Source organism: Xylaria bambusicola, assembly GCF_022495145.1.
Source record: "Xylaria bambusicola strain CBS 139988 unplaced genomic scaffold F5B22scaffold_1, whole genome shotgun sequence".
In the NCBI taxonomy this organism is placed as follows: Eukaryota; Fungi; Ascomycota; class Sordariomycetes; order Xylariales; family Xylariaceae; genus Xylaria; species Xylaria bambusicola.
This window is the reverse complement of record NW_025953554.1, coordinates 450592-474889: the sequence shown is the minus strand read 5'-3', so window position 1 is coordinate 474889 and position 24298 is coordinate 450592. Positions and strand designations below refer to the sequence as shown.

Below are 24298 nucleotides of genomic sequence, written 5' to 3'. Positions count from 1 at the left end.
CCTACCATACAGCGCTCATAACTTTTGATATTTGGAAATGAAGATGAATTCAGATGTGAGAAAAGCAGGTAGACTTTGAACGCCAACACGCTTAGACGTGTATAAACAGCCGAGGCACCATTAGCCAAGTCAGACGCCATGCATGACGCTAGGTCAACTCTCAAGAAAGCTCAGCAGTTCTCTCCATCGCGTTGATTCCCTTACCCGTTAACGCATTTTTACTCCTCATAGTTCCCAGCCGGGTGAAAATGACTTTTCCCCATCCAGCCAAATGACCGGAGCATCCTACTAGCAAGATACTTCTCTAATGTTAATGACTGATGCTCTAGAATATCAATTTCGGGGAGCTATAATTGCCAAGATGATGTCATGTCTGACAGCCAAGTTGCAAGATCATCACAGCGAACAGACCGGCTATAAGCGACACTGCTAGTCCAACATCGTTAAAAGGGAAGTTGGTATCGCATCGCTATAATGCCGTTCGACGCTTGCCACGCAGTGCGATCGCAGTTGAACATGGTATGCTGCTTAGGTGATAGTGCGGCAGGGTTAGGCAGCAGACGGAGTGGACATATTGTTGTCACCATCGGTTTCTAGCCTCTTCCTCTTACCCGAGCCTGACGTGAAGAATTCCGGTGTGGGGGCTTCTCTCTCTTCATTCTCATTGTCATCATCGGCTGTCCACTCAGTAACCTCGAATTCTACTCGGCCGGTTCCGTCTGAGGTGTGTCGAACCCCCTTCATAGTCTTTATGTTCCCTAGGCGGCTGCCCGAGATGAGACTGTCGAACCATGGAACGGTTGTAATGTCACGGCCGATCAGTTCCCTTCCGGGAGATGGCACGGGCGAGGGTGCAATGTCCATCTCGTCTGAATCGGTATCATCGGGAAGTAGGCCCAGTTCTTGTAGATTGTGTAGGTCTTCGGTAAGAAGACTCCCAAGGGTCAATTGTATGTACTCAGACTCGCCTCGCGGCTCTTCAGACCAATAAGACAGTGGCGTGCCACAATACCCGCAGAAGCTTCTCTGGGCATGGCGTTCGGCCGGGTGAGCATACTGACGGCGGATAGTCGATCGTGACTCGTCGGGGAAGAAGGGGAAGACTTCGCTATGATACCAAGGCAAGGGAACACGAAGAAAGGCAGATAGAGGCGACGCTGAAGAAATGCCTGTCAGGTAACTCTACTTTTAGTCGCGATCAGGAACGATGCGGGGTGTGGGTTGGAGTGAAACGTGTATAGAGGTGAAATGGATAGGATTACATACGGTGATTTACATCGGAATCGAATATCACCTGTGCTAGGCTAGACGAGGCGCTGGGGACTTGAATGGCATATTGGTTCCGACCGCACTGGCACGAACCCCTCAGCTGGGCTGCCAGCGAAGCCATATTCGACGCAGAAAACAAGTTCTTAAAACAATTATGATATGATATTGACCCCTCTTCAGAAGTTTCAAAAGCTAGCCCACGTCGACCACTTGCAGCGGTTACCTTTGGAAGATGTGTCAGAGGTGTAATGGGTAGGTAGAGATATACAGACAAGCAGGGCAAATTTATATTGTATACAATGTGTATACAATGACAATAAGCAGTGTCGGCACACAGCGAGAAATAGAGAAAGACAGAGAAAACGCGACGGAATAGACGTGGTGATATTATGAGTCTGTGTCTGCGGTTGAAGCCGGTTTTTGGTCTCAGGCGATTGGAGATTCACCTGATGCCACTGCAAGTCACCAAGCTATATCCCTACCTACCCCATCTCCAGATGATTCTAGAGGGGTACAGTGACGTCTACGGGTGGTTAGTCTGCGACATGCCTCTGTCATAGTGGGCCCAGCTGCCTAACCCTCGCTACGGCGTTTCGGCCAGAGCCGGGGTGCATGCTGTGGACAGTGCTAAATGTACCTAGGTACATTAGGCGCATCATCTACTCTTCCAAGCTCTTCAAAGTCTCGCGATTCTAGAATAATCTCTCGCGTACCAATGTGCGTAGACGAGATATCGAGACTATTCGCTGCTAGAGGGAATTTTATTTGTTCGAGGAAGATGGTCTATATAGAAAAAGGAGAGAGGGAGAGATGAAAAAAAGAAAGAAAGAAAGATAGACAGAAAGGGACCAAGCAAAGTGGCTCAAACCGTGAAGGCGCTTGGTTGGTCGGCCGTTGAAGTCTCATCTCAGCTCGTAATGTCAAGATAAGTATCAATATATTACTGATTATCTAGGTAGCCTATTGTTTTCATAAACTCATTATTTCTCATTGCTAGAGCTGTGAGAAGTTCTTACAGCTTGCTCGCGGTCTCCAACGTCATCTGTCTCTGATGACTCCACATCCGTGACCTGCTTCTTGCCTCGCTGTAACCACCACTTGAAGAAAATCGTCAGAAATTGCGCGATAAACACCTGCTCTACGGTGTAAAGTAGAACCGGGACCTGAATCGATGCGATTGTAAAGTTGTCTTGCTTTGACCACATCGCTGCAGCTAGCGGGATGCCTACGCTCGTCGTCTTTGCAGCGCCACAGAAACAGACGGCTACCACTAGATCTCTCGGCATCCTCTTCACCGTGATGGCCCGTCGCAACACATCCGGCAGGCGGGTGCCGAGCTTGGAATCGGCGATATGTACATTCAATAACTCGACGACGGGTAAAGGAGGGTAGGCTATATAAAAGCAAACAACGGTGAAAACGAGATACTCTGCTATGTTCAAGAACACATTGAAGATCACGGACGATTTGGGCAGCAACTCGAGTGCGCCAGTTTCAAAAGCGCTCGAAAATGTCGACCTATATATCACTTAGTTATCGCGTCTCAATTAGTACATGGGAATAGATACGCACCATGCCACCAAGACCATCAGAAAAGAGCCGAGTTTTGCAAGGTAAAATGTCCTCAAGACCCAAGTAGTCTGTCTCGGCAATGTCCATCGCACACCTTGGCCGACCGCCAGCGGCACCAGGACACTCAGTCCAAGCTGCTTCAAGACAGAAACGTACACTGGTCCTAGCGTGCTCGGTGTCGCGGGACGTAGAGCTTCGAGCGCCGGGTCATGTGGCAGAAAGCCGTAGATCAAGAAAGGTGATATGAAGGCGCCAATCACATTGCCAATGACTACCTCAATGATAGCCGCAGCTTCATCGCCACCTGCATTGCGCGTCATAACGACATTAGACGCGACGGTCGTCGGAATGCAAGCGACGATGACCATCCCAACTATGATGCTCGGGTCGATGTTGCCCGAGGAGATCCCTCCGGCAGCTATTATGATATATATCAAGACTAAAAAGAGATTAATCGGCCATTATCCTGGAATTTGTAGTGTGAGAAGGGCGACTTACTGAGTTGTATGACAGGTATGAGAAGGAGGTTCGTTACTTGCACCACAACGTGCAACCGCCAATTCATCGCATGCTCCTTGAGCTTTTCTGGGCTCAGTTGGGCTCCATTAATCAGGAAGATGAGCGCAATGGCCCCGTATAGGATCGAATACTCGGATCTTATGACGCCTCCACGCGCCGCTACATCTACAGAAAAAGATTCAGCTCATGCGTCTCACCCGGTATCAGTAAGGAGTTGGACGTACGAGGAAAGAAGTAGCCCAAGACAGCAGCGACGCCAAAGCCGATGACTAGCCAGTTGTCTATGATGAAGCCTAGTATCTGTTTCGCTACACGATAAGTTGTCGAATGCTCGACCTCGTCTTTCTCTCCGGTCGAGTCGCCCATGTTCACCATTTCCTAACAGATATTATCTCATCAAAGATTGAATATGCAGTGGCCGACTGAATGAATTGATTTCCACTTTCCGCTTAAGTAATAAAGCTAGCATGTTTACCGAAGGGGGTAGTGAAGCTCCCAAACATACTATGAGCAATTTCCCGAGCTTCGAAATGCAGAGTAATCTGAGATCACGAACTTACGCTCAGATAACAACTCATGTATAAAAAAGCGGTGATCTTTTCTTTCCCACTAATATCGTCTTATTCCCGAAGCAATAATCCGATTTCGCTATCGAAGAGGAAGGAGGGGAATCTCCAGTGACGGAACCAGCACTTCGCCCCGAGATCTGGCGGAGATCTGGGGTCGAAATCGACCTAGCGGGTGATCCACACACGCAGTAGTCGTTACCCATCTTGTATCATTAGATAGCAGCTGTATTAATGCGAAGGCCGAGAACGGATTCGGCTCGGGTGTCGAATTTCATATTGTCACTTTCGTCATGTTTCTTAAACGCTGAGCGGCGACGCAGTTAGCTGGCTTTATACCGCAATTGCTTCCAGTAATCAGCAGGAGCAGTGCGATCGGGTAGAGTTAGACGGAGTTAGGGCTTGGAGAGACTCAATTAACCAATAATCGTGTTAGGCTGCTAAGGACTGTATGCATCTGCTCAGAAGCTTTTCAGGTGTGAGAGATACATATACTATCTAACCTCCCAGGTCCATTAATATATCTTATAGCACCGAGGGCTGAATAGCCTCACCTCGAGACACACCGCGCCTTCCGATCCAGCGCATTCGACGTGTATGATATCGTAAACGTTTTATCCCTCCCTACGAACACCCCGTAAAACAGTCTATATGGGCAAATGCTTGAGATTGGGTTTTCAAAGGACAGGTCTGGATGTGCAGTAGGGCCCACTCTAAACGTGCAGTACGCAGCTGTAGTCAGCCGCCAAAGACTGTAGCGGGCTGCAGCGACTCGTTAGCACCGTTTTCCCCGCACTATCTACACCTTCAAGGCTTCAACTATTAGCCTACCGTACCAATATCAGGCTACCGGTATATTTACAACCCGAACCTACGTATTGACGTTGTACTTTTGAAATAAATATATAGTTGAAAATGGCGCTGGTTAATAACTCACGATAACCTTATACCTTACAACCTATGATTTTGGTGCGTTAATGTATACAGTGTGCAGATGTCGTAGCCAGCTGAAAACTCCTGCCAACAACTGCGTACTGCACGTTTAGAGTGGGCCCTACTGCACATCCAGACTTGTCCTTTTCAAATCGGTCTCTTAGTCCACGTTGATGGTCCTAATTGGGAGACTTGCGGCTATTGTCTTCCGGGCTAGCTCAATCATCTTTGCAGCTGCTCAGGTTTCAGGTCAGCAATACAAGATTTCTTTAGAGAACTTCTAAGCAGCAACACTTACAATTGGTATTTCCGAAGTTGTTTGCCTGGAAGCCCTCTTTATATCTCATTATTTTACGAACTCCTCGATTCTGTAACTGAATCACATCTGCAGGTGCAGAAAAGACCGACCCTTGGCCTCCCTCCTTGAAGAACTCGGGTTTGACTATCATCTAATCAGCTAGTGAACGTCGGTTTACAGTTCAGCAGATATTGGTGATTACGTTCTGAGCTTAAAGTTGTGCATCCGTCGCGGCTATAGATGATGAGCCGATGATCTCCTGTGACATTCCTTGTGACTATAAGTTCGCCGTCAGATATGTCAACAATGGCATTCTTGAATGAAACCGATTGGCTGTGTGTAAATTGTTAGTTTAGCGATAGAAATCATAAGGCAAGGATAATAGACTTGCAGACTATAAATGATCTCCTCGTCTTGTCGAGGAAAACGAATCTGAAGTGCAAGTAATTCCTTTAAGATAGCCTTTATCTTGGTGTGTAATTGACGTGCTCCTGTCGCCAGATTAGTTTGAAAAGACTGACTTGGTGAGATCTAGATGCCCACCATCTGGGGTCGATGTATGAAATGTCACAGTAGCGCCCTCGACACGACTCGGTGCGTCTTGCCTATCGATGCTTACACATTCGATATTCTCAAGTTGAACAGCAGAATTAGCATCAGAAGTATTCAGATGAATAGAGGTGGCGAGAGAAACTAAAATCCATTCGTCAGAAGGTCTCGATTAAAGATATGTATTCTTGAGGCAACTCACATTTTATGTCCGTTCTGACGATGTCGTCTGGATTCATTGAATCATGATCTTCTTCATAATAAATCACAATCTCCGCATTTCCATTTGCTACCCATTGATGGAGGTCTGAATATGAATTTCTAATGGCATCATCAGCGAGACTCTCATACATGAGTAAGCTGATCTGATTAATGGAGTCTCTTGTATACGACGTGTGTCCAACGGTGAATGTCACGTCCTCTATAAGACCGCTTATTGGATCTAGGTCACTGAAGGTATATCAGCCAGAGTATAAAAGTTAATAGAGTAACAATTATTGTCTTACTTGAAAACTGAAAGGACCTTTCCCTGTTCGCCGCTCGGCGGGAGATAGGCAAGAAGGCTATCAGTTCCCTGACTGAATATTAATGTTGCAACCCTCTTTCCCAACGGCTTCACAAAGTTCTGTTCGAATTCGCGAACACCTATATGAGCGTCAGAATTTGTCCCAACGTGCTTGACGTAACTTCGCGTACATTTCGAATGCATGTTTTTAACCATCAGATTGACAAGCTGTCCATTATAGCTATCTTTTACTTGAAGTAATTGCCAACACAGTTCATCTCCAGCGAGACGGACCGCAAAAGATAAGTCGGAAACTGAAATATCCAGTCTCGTAAGTCTCGGAAACCAGAATAACATATAGGGGTCTTACGCTGGAAAGCGGCTAGGTGGCGAGTGTGTGCACCGGCTTGCTCTGGAGTCATGCAATGACAGGCAAATAGGCGGTCAAGGTCTAGATGAGGAGCTTCCAGGTCCAGCTCCAAGCTAGTTTGGGGGCATACGAGCTCCGTAATACCTTCATTCATCTGATGGAGTTCAAACAGGACTCTGCGTTCATCAACACTGTCCATGCCGTCTGTATGAGACTGCCGAGCCCTGCTATTCTTGAGATTTGCAACATAATAGTCATATATCTCTTGAAGCATCGATTTGTTTTCAACATTCAACTCAGAGTCGGCGTGCTGTTGGTCTCTTATTTGTCTTGTACGGGAACTAGAATTATCAAAGTCAGAGAGGGTCTGCGTTTTCCGGGCCAGGCAATCCGAACCTATTAGCAACCAGGAGTAATAGGTTCAAGCTGTTAGTGTGAGCTGTTATCTGATCAACAAGAGCTGTTAAGCCGTGCCGATCAACAGTCCAAGATATTCTTTTCCAGGTGGATAGGCATCGTTTGGTCCAGCGCCTGAAGCGCGGTTGGTCGGGGCTAGTAGGTTCCACAATGACTGAATGATCATTCACAGCTTCTTGAAGATGCTCAAGGACATTTCTACAGTTGATGAGAACTTGGTTGAACTGTTGTTGTAGGAGACAGTGATCTCTAAATTCATTTTCCTTAACAGTGTCGACCGCAAAGAGGGCAATAGAAAGAGAATGCAGTTGGTCTTCGACTCGCCTGAATTCTGACGGTGCTGATCTACGCCCAGTAACAAATGCCTGGTAGAGGAACCAGGAGAGCTTCGCGATTGCGATGGCATCTCCTACGCCTATAGGTGATACCATCTTCCTTCGAGTTCAGCCGTAATTATCGAATAGTCATCAAGGTGGCAAGAGTTGTTAATGGGATTACGAACCGCTTTAGAGAATGGTGGTAGAAGATATACACAAGCATCTTCGCCGCAGCTGCGCCACGGCTCAATTAGGCGTTTTCCAAACTCCAACGTCCCAATTTATCGCCCCCATCCGCCACCACAAAGTGCAATCGCCAGCTGCGCCTCACAGAAGTACGCCTAGCTGTAAGCCGCGGGCCAAGCAGAATTGGTCAGCTCCTCCTAGCTTTCATCTGATAGCACCCCGCTCAACTTCGAAATGAACTATGATCCCAGGTAACATGGAATCTAGGCCATATCATAATCCGTGATCTAGACATTATTGTACAGGCTTCTGAATAGTGATGACAGAAGACTTGTTCATACCGGGAATCTGGTGGAGCTCGACAAATTCGTGCGAGGCAGGATTGCTCGATCCCCGGGAACCTCTTCCGCCGAATTCCAACCACAATGCCAGCCTTCGAGAGTGGGACTTCGACAGAAGAAACCCAAGGCACCGAAAAGATGATAATGGGACGACTGAGCCGAAGAGTGTTCTCCCCCCTTTATCAGTGTCGGTTACTGGTCGGATTCTTCACAATTCCGCGAGGATCAGCACCTTGCACGTCTTCTATAATAAAACGGATGCGGCTATTGAGCATAGTTCGTACTATTTCCTTCTTCCGGCAGGGTGGTTGGTGGTCAAATTTGAATGCCGCATTGGTTGTCAAAAGATAATGAGAGCCCGGGTAGAGAAAGAAAAAGAGGCTCAAACCTTTTTCCACGATGCAACAACTAGTGGCGAGACCGCTGGTCTGTTAAAGCAAGTCACACGAAATATTTTCGGCGCCAAGCTTGGCAATATCCCAGCAAGAATGAAAGTCAAGATCGAATTCACTTTCATCACGCAGCTGGAAGTCACTCAAGATGACTATGCAAAGCTAGTAATCCCAATGTTTCTCGCCCCTCGGCCAACGAGCCTATCACCTGGGAAGAGCCAGTATTCAAGTTTGACCGACCTTCCACGGCGATTTTCTGTTGAAATACAGGTTGAAGGCGAACCAGAAAATCTGAGAGTCAATAGTCCCAGCCACGAAATCCGCATCGAAAAGTTGTGCCGTCCAATAAATGTCAATAGTTGGTCTGCTCTTGCTGGTTCCAACCCGCAAGAAATTATTCCAACATCAGTGGTCACTTGGCAAGGAGGTCCAGATTGTTTGAATGGAGATTTCGTTCTCGAAATTGAGAATGAAAAAGTTGACACAATTCAAGCTTGGAAGGAGACCCACGATAGTATAAACGCGGGACAACAAGCTCTTATGATTACGTTTCCCCCCATTGCCCCCGAGGAGGACAGGCACTCCATGAGCGATGGCGAGGTGATCTTTGTCGCCGATTGTTCGGGATCCATGGCCGACAAAATGGAAACATTAATATCCATGATGGAACTTTTGCTCAAAGGAGTACCGCTGGGATGGAAGTTCAACGTCTGGAGATTTGGAAGTCGGCAAGATAGATTATGGCCACATTCTCATGACTATTCTAGCCAATCTCTGGAAACGGCGCTTGCGTATATCCAAGCCGCCCTGCGCCCAGACCTGGAAGGCAGTGACCTCCTCCCTGCATTAACTGAGATATTAAGCAAGCGTGATCCATTGGGACGGACAGAAATAATTTTGATTACTGACGGCAAGCTATGGTACATGGACAAAATTAACCACTATCTCCGACGGGCTAGAGCAAATGATAATAGGCTGCGACTTTTTGCACTCGGCCTAGGTGCGGATGTCTCTAGGAGAGACATAGAAAGGATCGCAATGTCTGGAGCCGGGTACGCGGACATAGTACGGACCAATCACATAAAAAGGGAAGACATTGCGGTGCATATGATGCGCGCTGCCTTATCCCAACATATCAACTTAGAAGATATTGAATTGTGACAAGGGCTCTTATAGAGGGCTTGGAACTTAGTTATATTCATTAATAATCTACTAGGGGTCTCTAGGGCCTTGATTTCTCTTGCTCTCCTATTTTAAAGTGGAAGATTCCTTAGCTATTTATACTTATTTAGGCCTTATACAATCTATAACTCCCTTTTATCTATTAGGCATTTATACTTTAACTATTAATCTTCTTATAGCTAATAGGTTATTCTTATCCAATTGCTTATAGCTTTACTTTTTGCTAGGGGTAATATTAATTATCTTTAGGTCTTTAAGTTTTATAGGACTATCCGTATAATATTATCTTCCTTCTTTTAATATTTAATTTTAAATATAATTAACTTCTTTAGGAGGTTTATAAATCTAAGGCCTTAATAGCTTAAGGGTTTATTAGTTTATTAGGATTTTATTAATAGAACTATTTAATAAAAGCCTTTATATTAATATTATTTATATACTTATAAGGTTTTTAAGTTTAATATTTTTTAATTAATTAACCTTTTTATTTAATTAAGTACTTTATATTTCCTTAGGTTTTTAAGGAATTTTTAATTTTTTTTATTTAATAATCTTTGGATTTTATTAAAGGCGCTTTTTATAAAACTTAGTTAGGGTTAAACAGTATTTAATTGCTAACGTAATAGGGCTTAATAAGTAAAATATAAAATAAATTATAGATTTTTTAACCTTTAAGTAATATAAGTTTAATAGTGGTGGGTAAAATTACTTTATAGATTTTAAAAGGATTAAGCATTTTTTTATTTAGCTTTTTAATAGGTCTTTTTGTTTTAATATTTTTTATATTTAATATTATTAATTAGTTTTTAATATATTAGGGTAAAGTCCTTTATTTTTTATCTGCCTATTCCTTTATATACTGTTAGGCCTTTTTTAATTATTTTTTAGCTTTTTTATACATTTGCGTTATTTAATAGGCGTATAGCTTATTAAATAGGTTGTAGGGTTATACTATAAAAGGGTTATATATAGTTAGGTAATAGTTATAGTTTATATAAAAGGGGGATATATATATTAAAGCTAATATAATATTATTATATATAAATTTAATAATTAATAGGAGGTTTTTTTAATTAAACATTTTATAGTTAATAAATATTTAAAGGTAAATTTTAAAGATTTAATTAAGCTGTTTTATTTATTTATTAATTTAAGAATAAAAGGTTATATTTATATAAGGTTTAATATTAATAAGCTTTAAAAAGTCCTTTTATAAATAATTTATAAATTTAAAGTTTTTATTAAAAATTATATTAAGGGGTATATTATATAATTTTTAATAATACTTAATAAAGATTTTAATAAAATTTTTAATTTTCTTTTCTTTAACTTTTAAAGGTATAAAATATCCTATCTTTATAAAGGGATTTATTATTACTTAAATAAAGTTATAATTGTTAAATAAAGGTAAATTAATAATAAAGTTTATTATAACTAATTATTATAAAGTATAATATAACTTTATAGGTTAAAGTAATTTATAAGGGGTATATTATAGGGCTTTATTTTATTGGTAAGTATAGTAGCCTTATATAAAGTCCTTTATAGTTGCCTTAATGTTAGGCTATTAAAAGTTCTTTATAATAAGTTCCAATGTTTTATTTATTCCTATATATTTAGCTATTTATATATTATACTTTATTTTTATTACTTTTTATTATATAGCTATAAATACCTATAGGTATCCCTTTTTATATAATAGATTATTTATAAATTTTATATCTTTAAAGGGTTTATCCTTTTATAAATAGTATTTTAAGTTATCCTTTATTGCTTTTTTAATAAGTTTAATAAACTTTAATAACTATTTAAATATAAAAAGGTTATAAAGTTATTTAGAAGTTAATAATATAAATATTGTTAAGTTAAATATTAATCCTTTAAAATATAAAAAATATCTATCCTATAAAACTAATTTAACCGGTTAATCTTTATTCCCCCCTTTTTTAAAGCAATATTAGGTTAGTTTTAATATAATATTAGCCTTTTTGTTTAGTTTATTAGGTTAATAGTTTATTATAAACTAATATATAAATAATTATTATATTTAATATATTTATTATTTATTTAAAACTTTAATTATTATAAAGTATAATAGGTTTTAATAGTTAAAGTAGATCTTAATTTAATATTAAGCACCTTTTAAATATTAATACTATTAATTAAATTTATTTATTATTATAAATAACTTGTTATTATATATTTTATAGTTTATTTTTACTAGTATTAACTTTTAGAAGTAAAAGGCAATAGGGTAAAGTTTACCATTATTATCCTTTTATAATAATATAGCTTTAAGGGCAAAGTTAAAGGTATTAATTTTAATATAAGCTACTTTAAAAGGGTTAAAATGGATAAATATAAGGGCTATAATAAATCGGTATTTAAATTTAAAAAAAGCTTTATTTATAGCTTTTATTTACTTTTATTACTATTAATCCATTTTATTTATATCCATTAATAGTTTTATAATTAATAAAAACTTTTTAATAAATCTTTAATAAAAGTTTATAAATTTAATAAATTGGTATAATTTATATAAAGTAGTTAATACTTTTTATTTAATAATATAGTTAATTTTATTTTAAGCTATTAAAATACTATTAACATTAATAATATATTTAAGGAATTTAACTTTATATATATACTATTTATATTTTTAAGGTACTACCGTTAGATTATATTTATTAAAGTATTATAATACTTCTTTAACTATTTTATTATATTCCTTTTTTATTTTTATATAGATTAAAAGGTTATTAAAGTATATAAGTAGCCCTATATTAATAAGGTCCCGGAAAATATAATTTATTATAGATTAAAATATTATAAAAGTATTAATAAGTTTTATAAGCATTATTATATATTTAAAAAGTTTATATTTATAATGAAACACTATTTTTTATTTATAACCTTTTTTAATTTTAATTAAGTAAAATCTGGATTTTAGGTCAATTTTAGTAAACCATTTAGCCTTTTAAAATCTGGCCTAAAATTCTATAATAAGAGGAATAGGATACCTTATTAGTATTATAATAGCATTAAAGCTTTAATAATTTATAATGGAATATAATAGATTATTTAAGTCTTTCTTTTTTATAAATATAAGGGGTGCTTTATATAATATAATAAATTTATAAATATAATTAATTTTAAGCATTTTATTTAATTATAATTTAAATATATTTAATTTATAATTATTTATAGTATAAAGGGGTTTTTAAGGGGAAGTCTTCCTATTTATAAAATTAATTATATAATCCTAAGGTTAGTAATTAAGTAATTGTTATATTGCCGTTTTAGTTATAATTAAAAGGAACTTCCTAAATTCTTTAAGGATTTATTCTATTATTGCTTTAATAATTGCTTAAAATGTAGTTATTATAACTTTAACGGTCCTTAGTTTAAAAATAGCTTAATTAGTATAATTCTTATAATAATATTTAAAGGTAAATATAATTTTTCTTATATTTTTAAAGAAATAAATAAGTTAATATTCCTTTATTTACTATTAGGGTAGGATAATATTATAATCCTTATTAAGGGTATTTAATTTAAAGCTAAGCTTTATAAAATGATTTTTTTAATGTTGGAGAATAATTTATTTTATATAATATTGTTTTGCCTTTTATATATATGTTGTATTAAAGGCTAATATAAATTTAGGATGTATTCTTTTAATAAGAAGTAGTTTTTATTATTTAACCTTTAAAAAGGATATTATAGGAATAATGCTACTTATATTTAAAAGCACTTTAATTAAATATTTTTAATTATTATATAATAGGGTTATAGGAATAATAAGTTTATAACCTATTTTAAGCTTTAAATTAGCTTTCTTTTAAGTTAATTTAAAAAGTTCGTTTTTTATTTATTTGGTTATATTAATGTAGGAAAAGTTACCTTTTTAAAGGCTTAAATTCCTATATAGTACTTTATAGGGCTTAATTAAAAATTTAAATCTAATTCCTTTATTTTTATATATTATATAGGATTAATTGCCTTTATAGTAATAGTATTAATCTTAATTTATTTTATTATAGATGGTAGTTTTATATTATTATTTAGTTTTTTTTTAATAAAAAAGGTTTTTTTAAAGATTAAAGGAAGTTTTTTTTTATTAATATTCTTTTTAGTATAGTAGGTAAAGGTGTGGTAATTGCTTTTATTATATTATTAATAATTAATTTTATTTTACTTTTGTTTATTAATAGTAGTTTAATTGATCCCCTTTAATGTAGCTATAATATTAAGCTAATAATTATTTTTAAGATTAACTTTAAGTTTATTTAGCTTTTTATTAATAGGTTTCCTTTTTTTATCCTTTTTTAAAAATTAGTTTAAGCTTAAGTTGGAGCAATTCTCTTTATTTTAATTTTAATAGCTTAACTTTAATTGCTCCTTTATTAAATTGGGTATACCTTTTAAAAATAGCTTAAGGTATATTAATATATTTTTATAAGTAATATTAGCTTTTTAAATTATATTAAAAAATTTATTATTATTTCTAAGGATATAGCTTTAATTATAATAGATTATTTTTATAAGTTTAAATAGTAGGCATTTAGTAATAAAGGTTTAAAATGTTAGGCTAAATTACTTTATTAAATTATTTTGGTTAAAGATTTTAATAAAGAATTGGGCAATATTATTAGAATATTTTACCTTTATAAAGGTATTAGCATTTTAATATATTATTAAAGGATCTTTAAATTAGGCTTTTAAAGCTATTTAATAAGTTATTTAAGTATTAATAATATTAATATAATGGATTTACTTTTAATAAAATTAGTATTATTATAAAGCTTTATTTATTATAAAGAAGTTAATTTAATTAATATAATATTTATTAAGGAAAAAGCTTTCTATATATATAAATATATAATCCTTAACTTTAACCTATTATAGGGAAAATTTAAAAGTATTCTTTTTATTATAGGTATAAAGCTTATTAAGTTAAATAGGATTAAGTATTATAGTTGTAAAATTAATATTTTTAAATATAATTAAGAAGGTATATATTAATTTATTAATAAAAAGGTTAAAGGGATTATTATTATTTAAATCTCCTTTAGGTCCTTTATTAAGGTTTTAAGGTAATCCTTAAGGTAATTCTTTAAATGGATTATAGGAAGGTTATCCTTTAAAGGGGTTATTATTATTATTAAAGCTATTAGGGTTTCCTTTTAGGTTACTTTTTAAAAGTAGGGTAATTTTGGTAAGGATTCCCGGGGAAACTTTTATTATTATATATTAAGCTTAAAAGGCTTAAGTAATTAATTAAGCCTTTACTACTTATAATGCTTTATTATTAATTTACTATTATAAAATAGCTTTTAATAATAAATACTTTATAATAAAATAGTTAGTAAAGCTGGTTATAATATTATACTTTTTTAACTTATTAATAATTTAATTTATATTAAGTATAATTTATTTATTTAATTGTTTTTAAATCTTTTAAATTATTATTTAAATATAGATTTATAACTTATTAATTTAATTAAGGTTTATAATAAAGCGGTTTATAAGTTAATTAATTTATTCCTTAATTATAATAGCTTAATTATTTATAACTTTTTAAGTTTTTTAATAGTTAGCTTTTTATTTAATAAGCTTATTTTAAAAAGTCTAAAAGGCTTAATAATAATAATCTATTATCTTTTTAAGCTAATTAATAATATTGGTTTAAAATTAAGCATTTTATATAATATATATAATAGTTCCTTATATATTTTAAAAGAAGGTAATACTTCTTTATATAATTTTTTATTAAAAGCATTTTATTTATTTTTAAGTTATTTATATATTTATTTTATATAAATTAATTAAGGTATTATATATATTATAAATAGTAATATATATATTTTAAAATGCTTCCTTTTATTTAAAGAGTATTTTTTGCTTATATTTTTATAAGGATTGGGCTACCTAAAAGGTTTTATTTATATAGTTATAGATATTTATAATTTATTATAGGGGGTTTTAAATTATTATATTTATATATTTTATTTCTATATCTTTAATATCTTTATAAATAGTTAGGTTATAAAAGGTAAGTTCTATAGTTTTAAATATTAATTTAAGGGTTATAATAGGAGGATTTTGTTATAAAGTTAATCGATTAATAAATTTAAATAGGTTTTTTAAAGAAAGTAATCCTTTAAAAAGAGGAGATATAATTTAATTAAAATAGGCAGGTTTAAATATAATAGGTAATAATAAAAGGGATATAGCTTATTTAGGAATAAAGGTTAAACTTTAATTAAGGCTAGTAGAATATTTGTTTAATACCTTTATATATTTTAATTTTATTTATAAGTTATTAAAGGGTAGGATATCTTTAATTTTGGGCTTTAGGGTTTAATAAGGTAGTAAAAGCAGGTAATTTAACTATTATTTATCCTTAAAATAATTTTTATATAATAAAGGAGATTTTAGGGAATTAAAATCTAAATTATCCTTATTAAAATAGTAAAAATTAAAGTTAAAGTTTTATAGTTAAGGTATATTTATAATTTTAAAAAAGTTTAAGGCTTTAGGTTAATAAGGTTATTAGTTACTTTTTACTTTTTAAATAGGAATATTAAGATTATAGTATATAATATTTGGGTTATTAAATATAAGGTATAAACTTTCTTAAAATACCTTTATTTAATAAAGGTAGGGTTAATATTTTATTAAAGTAATCCTATATTTATAGGGACTTAGGTTTAAAATAATACTATATATATAGAAAGGAATTTATTAAAGCTTATCTATTAAACGGGGGTTTAGGCTATATTGGAGTATTTTAAAGGGGAATAGTAGATTATTTATAATAAGGGCTTTTATAAAGGGCTTAGAACTTAGTTATATTTATTAATAATTTATTAATAATTTATTAGGGGTTTTTAAGGCTTTGATCTCTTTTGTTCTCCTATTTTGGAGTAGGAGATTCCTTAGCTATTTATATTTATTCAAGCCTTATACAATCTGTGACTCCCTTTTATCTGTTGGGCATTTATGCCTTGACTGTTGGTCTTCTTACAGTTAATAGGTTGTTCTTATCTAATTACTTATAGCCTTACTTTCTGCCAGGGGTAGCGTTGGTTATCTTCGGGTCTTCAGGTCTTATAGGACTGTCCGTGTGATATGAATTCACCTCAACTTCTGGAACTAGGTATCGAGGAAATGATGGTACTATATTTACAGCCATATTTCGTGGATTTTGCTAACCAGTTTACAATATTAGAATCCATACCATGGAAGATACAACGATCTCCCAAGAACCTTTCGACGCTTGGGTCGTTTTCACGCTGCCAAGTATTCATGCTTATTGACGTGTCTCACTCTGATGAGACTATTGAAGCACTTCATATTGTTTACCGTCAAAACGAAAAGCTTGTTGAGGAAGTCCAGGTCCCGATTGAAGTGTGCAAAGGGAATGACAGGCTAATTCATACATTTGCCGCTAATGCTGTCGTTCAGGACCTTGAAGACGCTTATGACGAATTGAATGGGTTGACCAACATGCCTTGGCTGGAACAGCAGGATCGATTATATAACCTGAAGACCGAAGCAGAGAACATATCCTGCAAATGGTCACTTGTTTCTAGATGGACTAATCTCTTTCTCACAAAACCCAAAGACCAGGGCGAGATTAATTTCCAGACTACAGCTGAGAAGGTTGGCATACACCGTGGTGGTATGGGATTATTGAGAGAAAGGAAGCAACCACATATAACAACGAGGACAGTCAGTTATGCTACTCGCCAGCTCCTTACAGAGGGTGAACGGGAAGTTTCAGCGTATGACAATATTACAGAAAATAGTAGTGGGGAGGACAGTGAATGGAATGGTTTCGAAGATTTACCTATTGGTATTATCGCGCCCAAGTCAATTACAGCCCAATCTGGCACACAAGCTGACGACAGATATGAAGCCGAATCTCCTGGCATAATATTCGAAGAGCAGCAGCCCACGATTAGCATACCTAACGCAGGTAAAAGGCACCGATCTTCCATAGTGAGTATCCAGAGTGATTCATCCGAATCTTCAGACAGAGTAAGACATGACGCAAGCCGTCGAAAACGGCCAAGGTCATCAGGCGAAGAGCCTACAGGCAGAAAACATAGACTATCAAAGAGGACCCCTATGTACCGGACCAACGATTACTTTGTACCTAGAGATGGCATCGATCGCTGGGTCATAACTGCTGATATCGAGAGATATCTAGGTCCTGGTGCTTGGGTAAAACCTGGCACCTTTACCCACCCTGAGACAGAACAGGTGCAGTGGACTACCACATAAACAACACAAATATTTCACTATGCTAACAAATGAAAATTCATAGGAAATTCAGGGCTATTACGTAACTGCATACCGGAACTTGACGACAGTAAGTCACAGAATAGCATCCGCTAACACGCTTTCTTTCGCTAAGAGTATTGAAGGCTATGATCGATGACCTTAAGGCAGACTCGGCTCGATGGGACCAAGAGCGCCGCCAGATGCGTCATGCTGAAGGACATCAGAAAGAGAAACTTCAGAACGAGAGGCCTAATGCCGAGACCTCTGATGAACTACAGTACGTTAATGTCGGCGCACACTTGCGAGGCAATTATTGTATAACTTCTAGCCACGAGAGGATGCGTCCTTCCGCAAGCAGTGCTTATTACCCGGTCGTGCAATATGCACGCGGCAAAAGAAATTCAGCACCATCAGTTACGGATTCCTACAATAATTTGCCTCTCGGTCGCCCTTGTCGCGCGCCTATTCCAGCGCCCAGAAACCCAGAGCCAGAAAATAGACAGTCCCAAAGGCTACTTGCTCCTTCAACATCCCTTCTGGATCGTTTCCATTATCTTTCCATACCAGAAATTGGCAAACAGGAGGACGTAATCGAGGATGACACACAGCAGAGAAGAAAGAAGGAAACTTTGCGCAAGTTGCTATCTGCTCAAAACTACGACGGATCCTTCAGTTCCCGTGTAGCGGATGAGATAGGGGGTGAGCCAGCAGAGTTACTTAGCAAAGGAGTAACAGAATTCATCAACGCTCGTGACTTGTCACATAGCACTGCTGGGGATGTTTCGTTAATCGGGTGGACCGTCGTCACGATCGCCTGGCTTGAGCGAGATTTCGAAGATTTTGAGAGGCTTTGGCAGCTTATGCGCATGAAGGCACACGCCTATCTTCGACAAAGTTCATACTGGAACATCGATGAAGAGGAAGAGATGTGGGCAATAGTAAAGGGGTTGCTTCCGGGGGTCATTGTGATCCCTGCCGAGGATCCTATTGCCACCCTGTATGACACGTATCATGTTTAATGGTTTTCAGATGTATTACCTTAGGTATCGTGCTGGGGTGTTAGGAATAAGGAATATATGGCAAATAGGGGTCTATATTAATGGATAACACCGCTTTGGGCGTAAGCTAGGTTGGCTCTACTACCAGGGAGCTATGATATGAAATTTTAAATAAAATAATTTAAAGCAACTAAAGTACACTTCATTAAATAATGATATATATATATATTCATATAGCACTTTCTGCACCTTTACTTCGAGCATGTAATGTAGCTATCGCAAGCACTGAAAATCTGACAGAATGCACCGCCACAAGTGGCTTTTCCGATTCTCGTTTGAATATGTCATCACGTAATCCAGCTGCTGCAGTTGTCTCAGCCGGTGAGGGGCTGAGCATTGGGGGTCTAATATGATCCTCACTCGGCATCTATCTAGATGATAATGGTTATTATTTTCTGCTGCATCACTTGAACTCACATTGCTCATGATCTCAACTCAAATCCTTTAATGGAGAATCTTCTTCCTAAGGTATCCTTGCGTGGTTACGAGGGGACAAGTCAAGATGCCCACGCAGGATGGTTGCTTGAACAAACACAACGACAACCACGAGATCGAGGGGACTTCAAGATAGCCATCATATGTGCTCTTCCTCTAGAGTTTGATGCCATATGTCTACTCCTCGATGAGCTATGGGATAATCACGGGCTCGGATATGGTCGCGCACCAAACGACTATAATTACTATATAACCGGACGATTAGGGGTTCATAATGTCGTTCTACTTCTGCTCCCCGGAATGGGGAAAGTCCATGCGGCAAGTGCGACAAGAGGTCTTCGAATCTCATACCCGGATGTCAGATTCGCTGTACTTGTTGGTATCTGTGGGGGAGTCCCGATAGAATGGAAAAACGGCGATGAGATCCTACTAGGCGACGTGATTGTATCCGAAAGGCTCGAGCAATTCGATATGGGCAAACAATACCCCGACGGATTCCAAATACGAACAGACCGCAGCAACTCGCTCGGGAAGCCGGCCAAGTCCGTCATGAGTCTGTTAGCAGGCTTAACAACGCAGTTTGGTCGTGCACGCCTTCAACAGCGCACTGCTTTCTTCCTCGGTCAGCTGCAGAGTAAAGCTGAGGATCTTGGCCGTCGAAGTTATGCGTATCCGGGAACATCGCAAGACAAACTGTTCAACAGCAACTATCCACACCAACATTACGGTCCTGTTGGTTGCTCATGTGGTCGCCCTTTGGGGCCAAGGCATCGTGTTTGCGACTTGGCATTACTTTCATCTTGTGTCGACACAGGTTGCGACGAGGAGAATCTGATTTCGAGAGTTCGCTTAGAGATGAGACAATCTCTCGAAAAGGAGCAAGACTCCGGCTTTGAGATTCAACAGCCGGCCATCATGTTTGGTGTTGTTGCGTCTGGAGATACAGTCATGAAATCAGGGTCTGATCGAGATCGTATCGCGAAAAAGGTCAAAGCTCTAGCTTTTGAGATGGAGGGTGCTGGTTTATGGGAGGAACTTCCTTCCATTGTCGTGAAAGGCGTATGCGATTACGCGGACAGCCACAAGAACAAGAAGTGGCAAGATTTTGCGGCTGCAACGGCTGCCGCAGTGACTTGTGCAATTCTAGAGAGATGCGAGCGGAATGATGACCCTAGAGCCGGGGTTCTGGAAAATCCTATAGTCGGATTCATGCACCCAACGATTGGTGGTCCGGGTCAACAATCCCTTCCTCTACAGCGCCTGGCGAGTCAACAAGCTATTTCCCATGCACCAGCAATGTTTGGAGGTAGTTATACATACTCCAGACACTTAGTCTGATGAGAATTCTAATGGGAAGATAGGGGACGATTTTCCACTTCAAGAAGCTCTTCAAGTACTTCCAACAGAGATACGTTCTACCCTGAGCACGCGTTTCGATCAAGAGACTATCTCTACTAAATGGGCAGAGACCATTCTAGCCTTTTTAGAATCCAAACCGGAAGTCTCCAAGACTTTGTCAAATACCGCTCCTTTTGGTAGATTTACATCAGGTCTACATAGACATCTCTGGTACCAGGTTTTGTCCGACGATGACCAGACCTATGAGCAAGTGACTATCGAACACGAGACTGTGTCTCTTTCAGTCCTTGGGTTCCTTGTGCGAAAAGATAAGCAAGCCCCCAAACCCTCTAAGAAACAGGTCCGGAACAACAAGTCACCTCCTAGCTTGGAGGGGAAACTTGGCAATGCCCGGATCGTTCCGGCCGTTCCCTTGAATCTAAATAAAGACTTGAAGTCTTCCTCAGTCACTTTTGCCAAGCATAGGCGGCTGTATCTTTTTTACTGCGTTTCTCCGGAGAGCATCAATGACAACTCCTTATCCCAGCATCAAGCTTTTATTTGGTCCTTAATAGTACAGATTCTTCTGTGGCGCCCGAGATTCAGGAACCTTTTCTTGAGCTGGTTGGGCACCGTGAATCTCACGCACACGCCTACTCCTTCTTTTTTGGACCGACTGACAGTGTTCTTTCAATCCTTGGTCGACCTAAATGGAGCCCCGGTTGTCATATCCGTCTGTCATGGCGAATGGCTGAATGATGACTTCCATCACCAGTCATCTCAGTTCCTCGCGGATCTTTATAGTGGAGATCTCACCAAAAATGTTCAAGTCCAACTAATCATTACCGTCACATCCGTAGTGACAGCTCCGTCCTTCTTAAACCCCCATCAAGTTCTAAACAGAGAGACCGAAGCAAACGGTGAGTTGTGTTCCAAGGCGAAATGTATCGATCAAGAAAGCTAACATTATCGGAGAATGTTTGTCACTTTTGAAGTTTGAAGGACAGTTTCTCCGCCGTGACGAAGTCGCCACTGCTGAGTCAGGCACTAATGACTGGATCTGGGAGCATCAAGCTTTCATTTCATGGTCTCAGAAATCGTCGGGCATCCTCTGGATAGAGGGTAAAGCTGGGTGTGGCAAATCCGTCTTGGCGAAGACCATCCGTTCAAAGATCGGACAGACTTGGAAGTCTAGACTGCAAGGTGTTCCTCTACCACCAATAAGCGACTGGTTCTACAGCACACGTCATGGTGATACGACCAAATCACATATTCTATGTCTCCGCTCCTTTCTCAGTCAGATTCTTGCGCAGAATAAAGCTTCGTTCCACCAGTATTCTTCTATCTATCGGCAGAAGGGAGAGAACCAGGAGAAATGGACAATTGATGATTACGAAGGGATACTGCTTAGTCTCGCTTCCCAGGGGATTCCAGCAGTATGCATAATAGACGCCATGGACGAATCTGACGATAGCGGCGGCACATACGAGCTGCGCTCTCGCATCATCAACCTGATGGCAAACTTATGCCGCGAAACACGTTCCTGTCTACGGTTCATAGTCACAAGCCGCTACACCGCGGATATGAACCGCGCTCTTCGCAAACTCTCTCGGGATGAGGACCTCTTGTCCCTTGTCGTATTGGAGAAAGAAAACAGAGAAGATATCGCCATAATCATAGCCAATGGCCTTACGTCTGTCAATGACGCAATCAACGCTTTTGAGTCCGATGGCGAGGAAGAAATGGATTTTACCTTCAGTACGCCGCAGAGGAATGGCGAGGCCGGGATCCTTGCCAGGATAGGCGATCATATTGCAGAAAATGCAGACGGTGTTATTCTATGGGTCAAACTAGTGATGCAGGCCTTGATAGGTCGAGCACGGCGAGGATTCTATACTTTGGAGATGCTAGAGTCAGATCTCGAGGCTCTACCTCATGACCTTGTGGACTTCTATAGATTCGCCGTGAGTGAGCTCGAGGCTCGCTTTTCGCTTGAAGAGTTAAGGATCACTAGAAGTGCGTTGATGTGGGTAGTTGGGGCAAGCACACTGCGACCACTGGCATTGGATGAGCTCTTCGAGGCGCTTGGTCTTGAGACGGATAATAAGGCACTTCTCACTCCCAACATGGTTTGGGACACGAGGCAGGCTTCGCAACTCCAAGCAAAGTCGTGGCTTGGATTTTATCGCCAGCTTCGTTTCAGATGTGGTCCATTCATCGAACTCATACTACCTCAAACACAATTCGTCAGGTCTAATTTCCGGGAGAATACGGAAATAAAGCCGCACTTCACTGTCCAGCTCCTTCACCGCACAGTCAAAGAGTTTCTTCACAATCGAGAGGGGTCGGGAGTTTTGTCGTTCTCTCAAGCTGAAGCAGAGTATCTAGTCCAGCGGTCTATGAGATCGTACCTTGCAAGGGTCCTACCCTCGAACGAATCAGCACACAGTCCAGTGCCAGCCAAACTTGGCGACGACTTGGAGGTTACGGTCAGAGCCATGTCGGAGTATCTCGACAAGAAATTTCTCTTGGATTTCGTGCTCACTAATTTGCCCGAGGAAGAACTACTCCGCCACCTGATGATCTTCGAAAAGAGCGTCAATCCGAATCTGATGGAGCAAAGGGATAACTGGCCATGGAATGATTCGCTAGAACATATTGCAACAAGATATTTGCGGTTTGCATGCGAGAACGGGTTAGCGAGGACGATCTTGATCCAGCTAAGGATTGCCTCGATCTTGCTTCTAAGTTGGCCCACATCACTGCGATATGGCCCTCTAGCAGTTGCCCTACAGAAATGTGCACGAGATTACTCTAGGCAGGCAGCAACAGCGCCACAAGAGAGTCTGGGAAATCTCCGCTTCCAAAGAAAGGAACTAGTGGAAGCCATCGATATGTTGGTCACCTTTTCTCAGCACGAGCAGAATCTCGAATGGGATGCTTGGGCTCCCGCGAGAACGATGCCATTTTGGCCTCAGAACAAACAGACCAGACTTACCGTACCAGACCGTCGTGCTTTGAGTAATGTGCTCGAAACTATGGAAATTTTCGAGGGAAGAAAACCAAAGACGAAAGACAAGAGAACGACGGGAAGATCAAAGGGCCCCAGTTGAAGGAGGGAGTTATTTGTACGAAGAAATCTTTTGCGCTTATCATTTAAGTTAGACCATCTACCTTATATATATATGTACCAGCATAATCTTCCTATTGCATCAAGCTTCTTTCTTGCCGGAAAAAGTCCAGATGGGTCCCTTTCAGTAGCTAGGCAGCACGCATGTTATAATGGCGCGCTATGAGCCAGAGGCATTATTATTGTGCTTTCTGACCGCCAGCGATGGAGTCCATGAAATAGAGATACTCTTCGGAAACCTCCCATAGAGGCATGGGGGCGTGCTCTAGCCTCGAGGAAGATACCACGCGTTGAGCAAATCAAATCTATGACAGCCGTAGCGTTACCGTTTCGATCCCTCCCTCCATGCGAAGGGCGCAGTAAACACAGGAAAAGTCGAGTCTGAAGAGATCTGGCCGTAGACCTCCTAGGTTCTGTGACTGATCGCCCCGAGGGCAAATTCAAAGTGTGCGGTACCCCCTAGAGTACCAATAAGAGGAGGAGGTAGAGATTTCGTTCTGGAAATTGAGAATACAAAGTTGACACAATTCAAACTTGGAATAGAGCCAGAACTTCCCTCTTCACGTAGTCATAGTAAAACAACATTGAAATATAGCTGGGCAGTACTGTGGCATCTGCCACACTGCGAC

General features: G+C 38.6%; 6 protein-coding genes across 6 annotated transcripts; 3 read left to right on the top strand and 3 right to left on the bottom strand.

The window, feature by feature from the left end:
- Positions 1 to 344: 344 nt before the first annotated feature.
- Positions 345 to 1524, bottom strand: F5B22DRAFT_6712 (uncharacterized protein). Its single transcript, XM_047980475.1, has 2 exons — positions 1267 to 1524; positions 345 to 1169 (listed from the first exon to the last, which is right to left on the bottom strand). The coding sequence occupies exons 1-2, from the start codon at positions 1388 to 1390 to the stop codon at positions 550 to 552; spliced, it is 744 nt and encodes a 247-aa protein (XP_047836230.1). The 5' UTR covers positions 1391 to 1524; the 3' UTR covers positions 345 to 549.
- Positions 1525 to 2039: 515 nt separating this feature from the next.
- Positions 2040 to 3834, bottom strand: F5B22DRAFT_6555 (sodium bile acid symporter). The gene is made up of 4 exons (XM_047979889.1): positions 3585 to 3834; positions 3340 to 3525; positions 2842 to 3280; positions 2040 to 2787 (listed from the first exon to the last, which is right to left on the bottom strand). The coding sequence occupies exons 1-4, from the start codon at positions 3733 to 3735 to the stop codon at positions 2250 to 2252; spliced, it is 1314 nt and encodes a 437-aa protein (XP_047836229.1). The 5' UTR covers positions 3736 to 3834; the 3' UTR covers positions 2040 to 2249.
- A 1077-nt stretch (positions 3835 to 4911) lies between these two features.
- F5B22DRAFT_582538 (uncharacterized protein) lies at positions 4912 to 7550 on the bottom strand. The gene is made up of 10 exons (XM_047973309.1): positions 6978 to 7550; positions 6582 to 6922; positions 6403 to 6525; positions 6213 to 6351; positions 5909 to 6156; positions 5701 to 5850; positions 5549 to 5648; positions 5360 to 5490; positions 5158 to 5301; positions 4912 to 5093 (listed from the first exon to the last, which is right to left on the bottom strand). The coding sequence occupies exons 1-10, from the start codon at positions 7427 to 7429 to the stop codon at positions 5020 to 5022; spliced, it is 1902 nt and encodes a 633-aa protein (XP_047836228.1). The 5' UTR covers positions 7430 to 7550; the 3' UTR covers positions 4912 to 5019.
- Positions 7551 to 7630: 80 nt separating this feature from the next.
- On the top strand, positions 7631 to 9475 carry F5B22DRAFT_582536 (von Willebrand factor type A domain-containing protein). Its single transcript, XM_047973308.1, has one exon. It carries the CDS (start codon positions 7821 to 7823, stop codon positions 9393 to 9395), a length of 1575 nt encoding a protein of 524 aa, XP_047836227.1. The 5' UTR covers positions 7631 to 7820; the 3' UTR covers positions 9396 to 9475.
- Positions 9476 to 18053: 8578 nt separating this feature from the next.
- On the top strand, positions 18054 to 18310 carry F5B22DRAFT_582534 (uncharacterized protein). Its single transcript, XM_047973307.1, has one exon. It carries the CDS (start codon positions 18090 to 18092, stop codon positions 18297 to 18299), a length of 210 nt encoding a protein of 69 aa, XP_047836226.1. The 5' UTR covers positions 18054 to 18089; the 3' UTR covers positions 18300 to 18310.
- Positions 18311 to 19130: 820 nt separating this feature from the next.
- F5B22DRAFT_582531 (uncharacterized protein) lies at positions 19131 to 24298 on the top strand. The gene is made up of 3 exons (XM_047973306.1): positions 19131 to 20507; positions 20563 to 21459; positions 21515 to 24298. The coding sequence occupies exons 1-3, from the start codon at positions 19214 to 19216 to the stop codon at positions 23650 to 23652; spliced, it is 4329 nt and encodes a 1442-aa protein (XP_047836225.1). The 5' UTR covers positions 19131 to 19213; the 3' UTR covers positions 23653 to 24298.

Coding starts and splice junctions, on each gene's coding strand:
- F5B22DRAFT_6555 (XM_047979889.1), bottom strand. CDS start 3,735: ATGGTGAACATGGGCGACTCGACCGGAGAGAAAGACGAGGTCGAGCAT. Junction 3,526..3,584: donor CTTGGGCTACTTCTTTCCTC/GTACGTCCAACT, acceptor CTTTTTCTGTAG/ATGTAGCGGCGCGTGGAGGC. Junction 2,788..2,841: donor CTGATGGTCTTGGTGGCATG/GTGCGTATCTAT, acceptor AGTGATATATAG/GTCGACATTTTCGAGCGCTT.
- F5B22DRAFT_582534 (XM_047973307.1), top strand. CDS start 18,090: ATGCACGCGGCAAAAGAAATTCAGCACCATCAGTTACGGATTCCTACA.
- F5B22DRAFT_6712 (XM_047980475.1), bottom strand. CDS start 1,390: ATGGCTTCGCTGGCAGCCCAGCTGAGGGGTTCGTGCCAGTGCGGTCGG. Junction 1,170..1,266: donor CGATTCCGATGTAAATCACC/GTATGTAATCCT, acceptor GTTACCTGACAG/GCATTTCTTCAGCGTCGCCT.
- F5B22DRAFT_582531 (XM_047973306.1), top strand. CDS start 19,214: ATGGAGAATCTTCTTCCTAAGGTATCCTTGCGTGGTTACGAGGGGACA. Junction 20,508..20,562: donor TGCACCAGCAATGTTTGGAG/GTAGTTATACAT, acceptor ATGGGAAGATAG/GGGACGATTTTCCACTTCAA. Junction 21,460..21,514: donor CAGAGAGACCGAAGCAAACG/GTGAGTTGTGTT, acceptor ACATTATCGGAG/AATGTTTGTCACTTTTGAAG.
- F5B22DRAFT_582538 (XM_047973309.1), bottom strand. CDS start 7,429: ATGGTATCACCTATAGGCGTAGGAGATGCCATCGCAATCGCGAAGCTC. Junction 6,923..6,977: donor TTACTCCTGGTTGCTAATAG/GTTCGGATTGCC, acceptor TGATAATTCTAG/TTCCCGTACAAGACAAATAA. Junction 5,649..5,700: donor TCATACATCGACCCCAGATG/GTGGGCATCTAG, acceptor ATCTGGCGACAG/GAGCACGTCAATTACACACC.
- F5B22DRAFT_582536 (XM_047973308.1), top strand. CDS start 7,821: ATGACAGAAGACTTGTTCATACCGGGAATCTGGTGGAGCTCGACAAAT.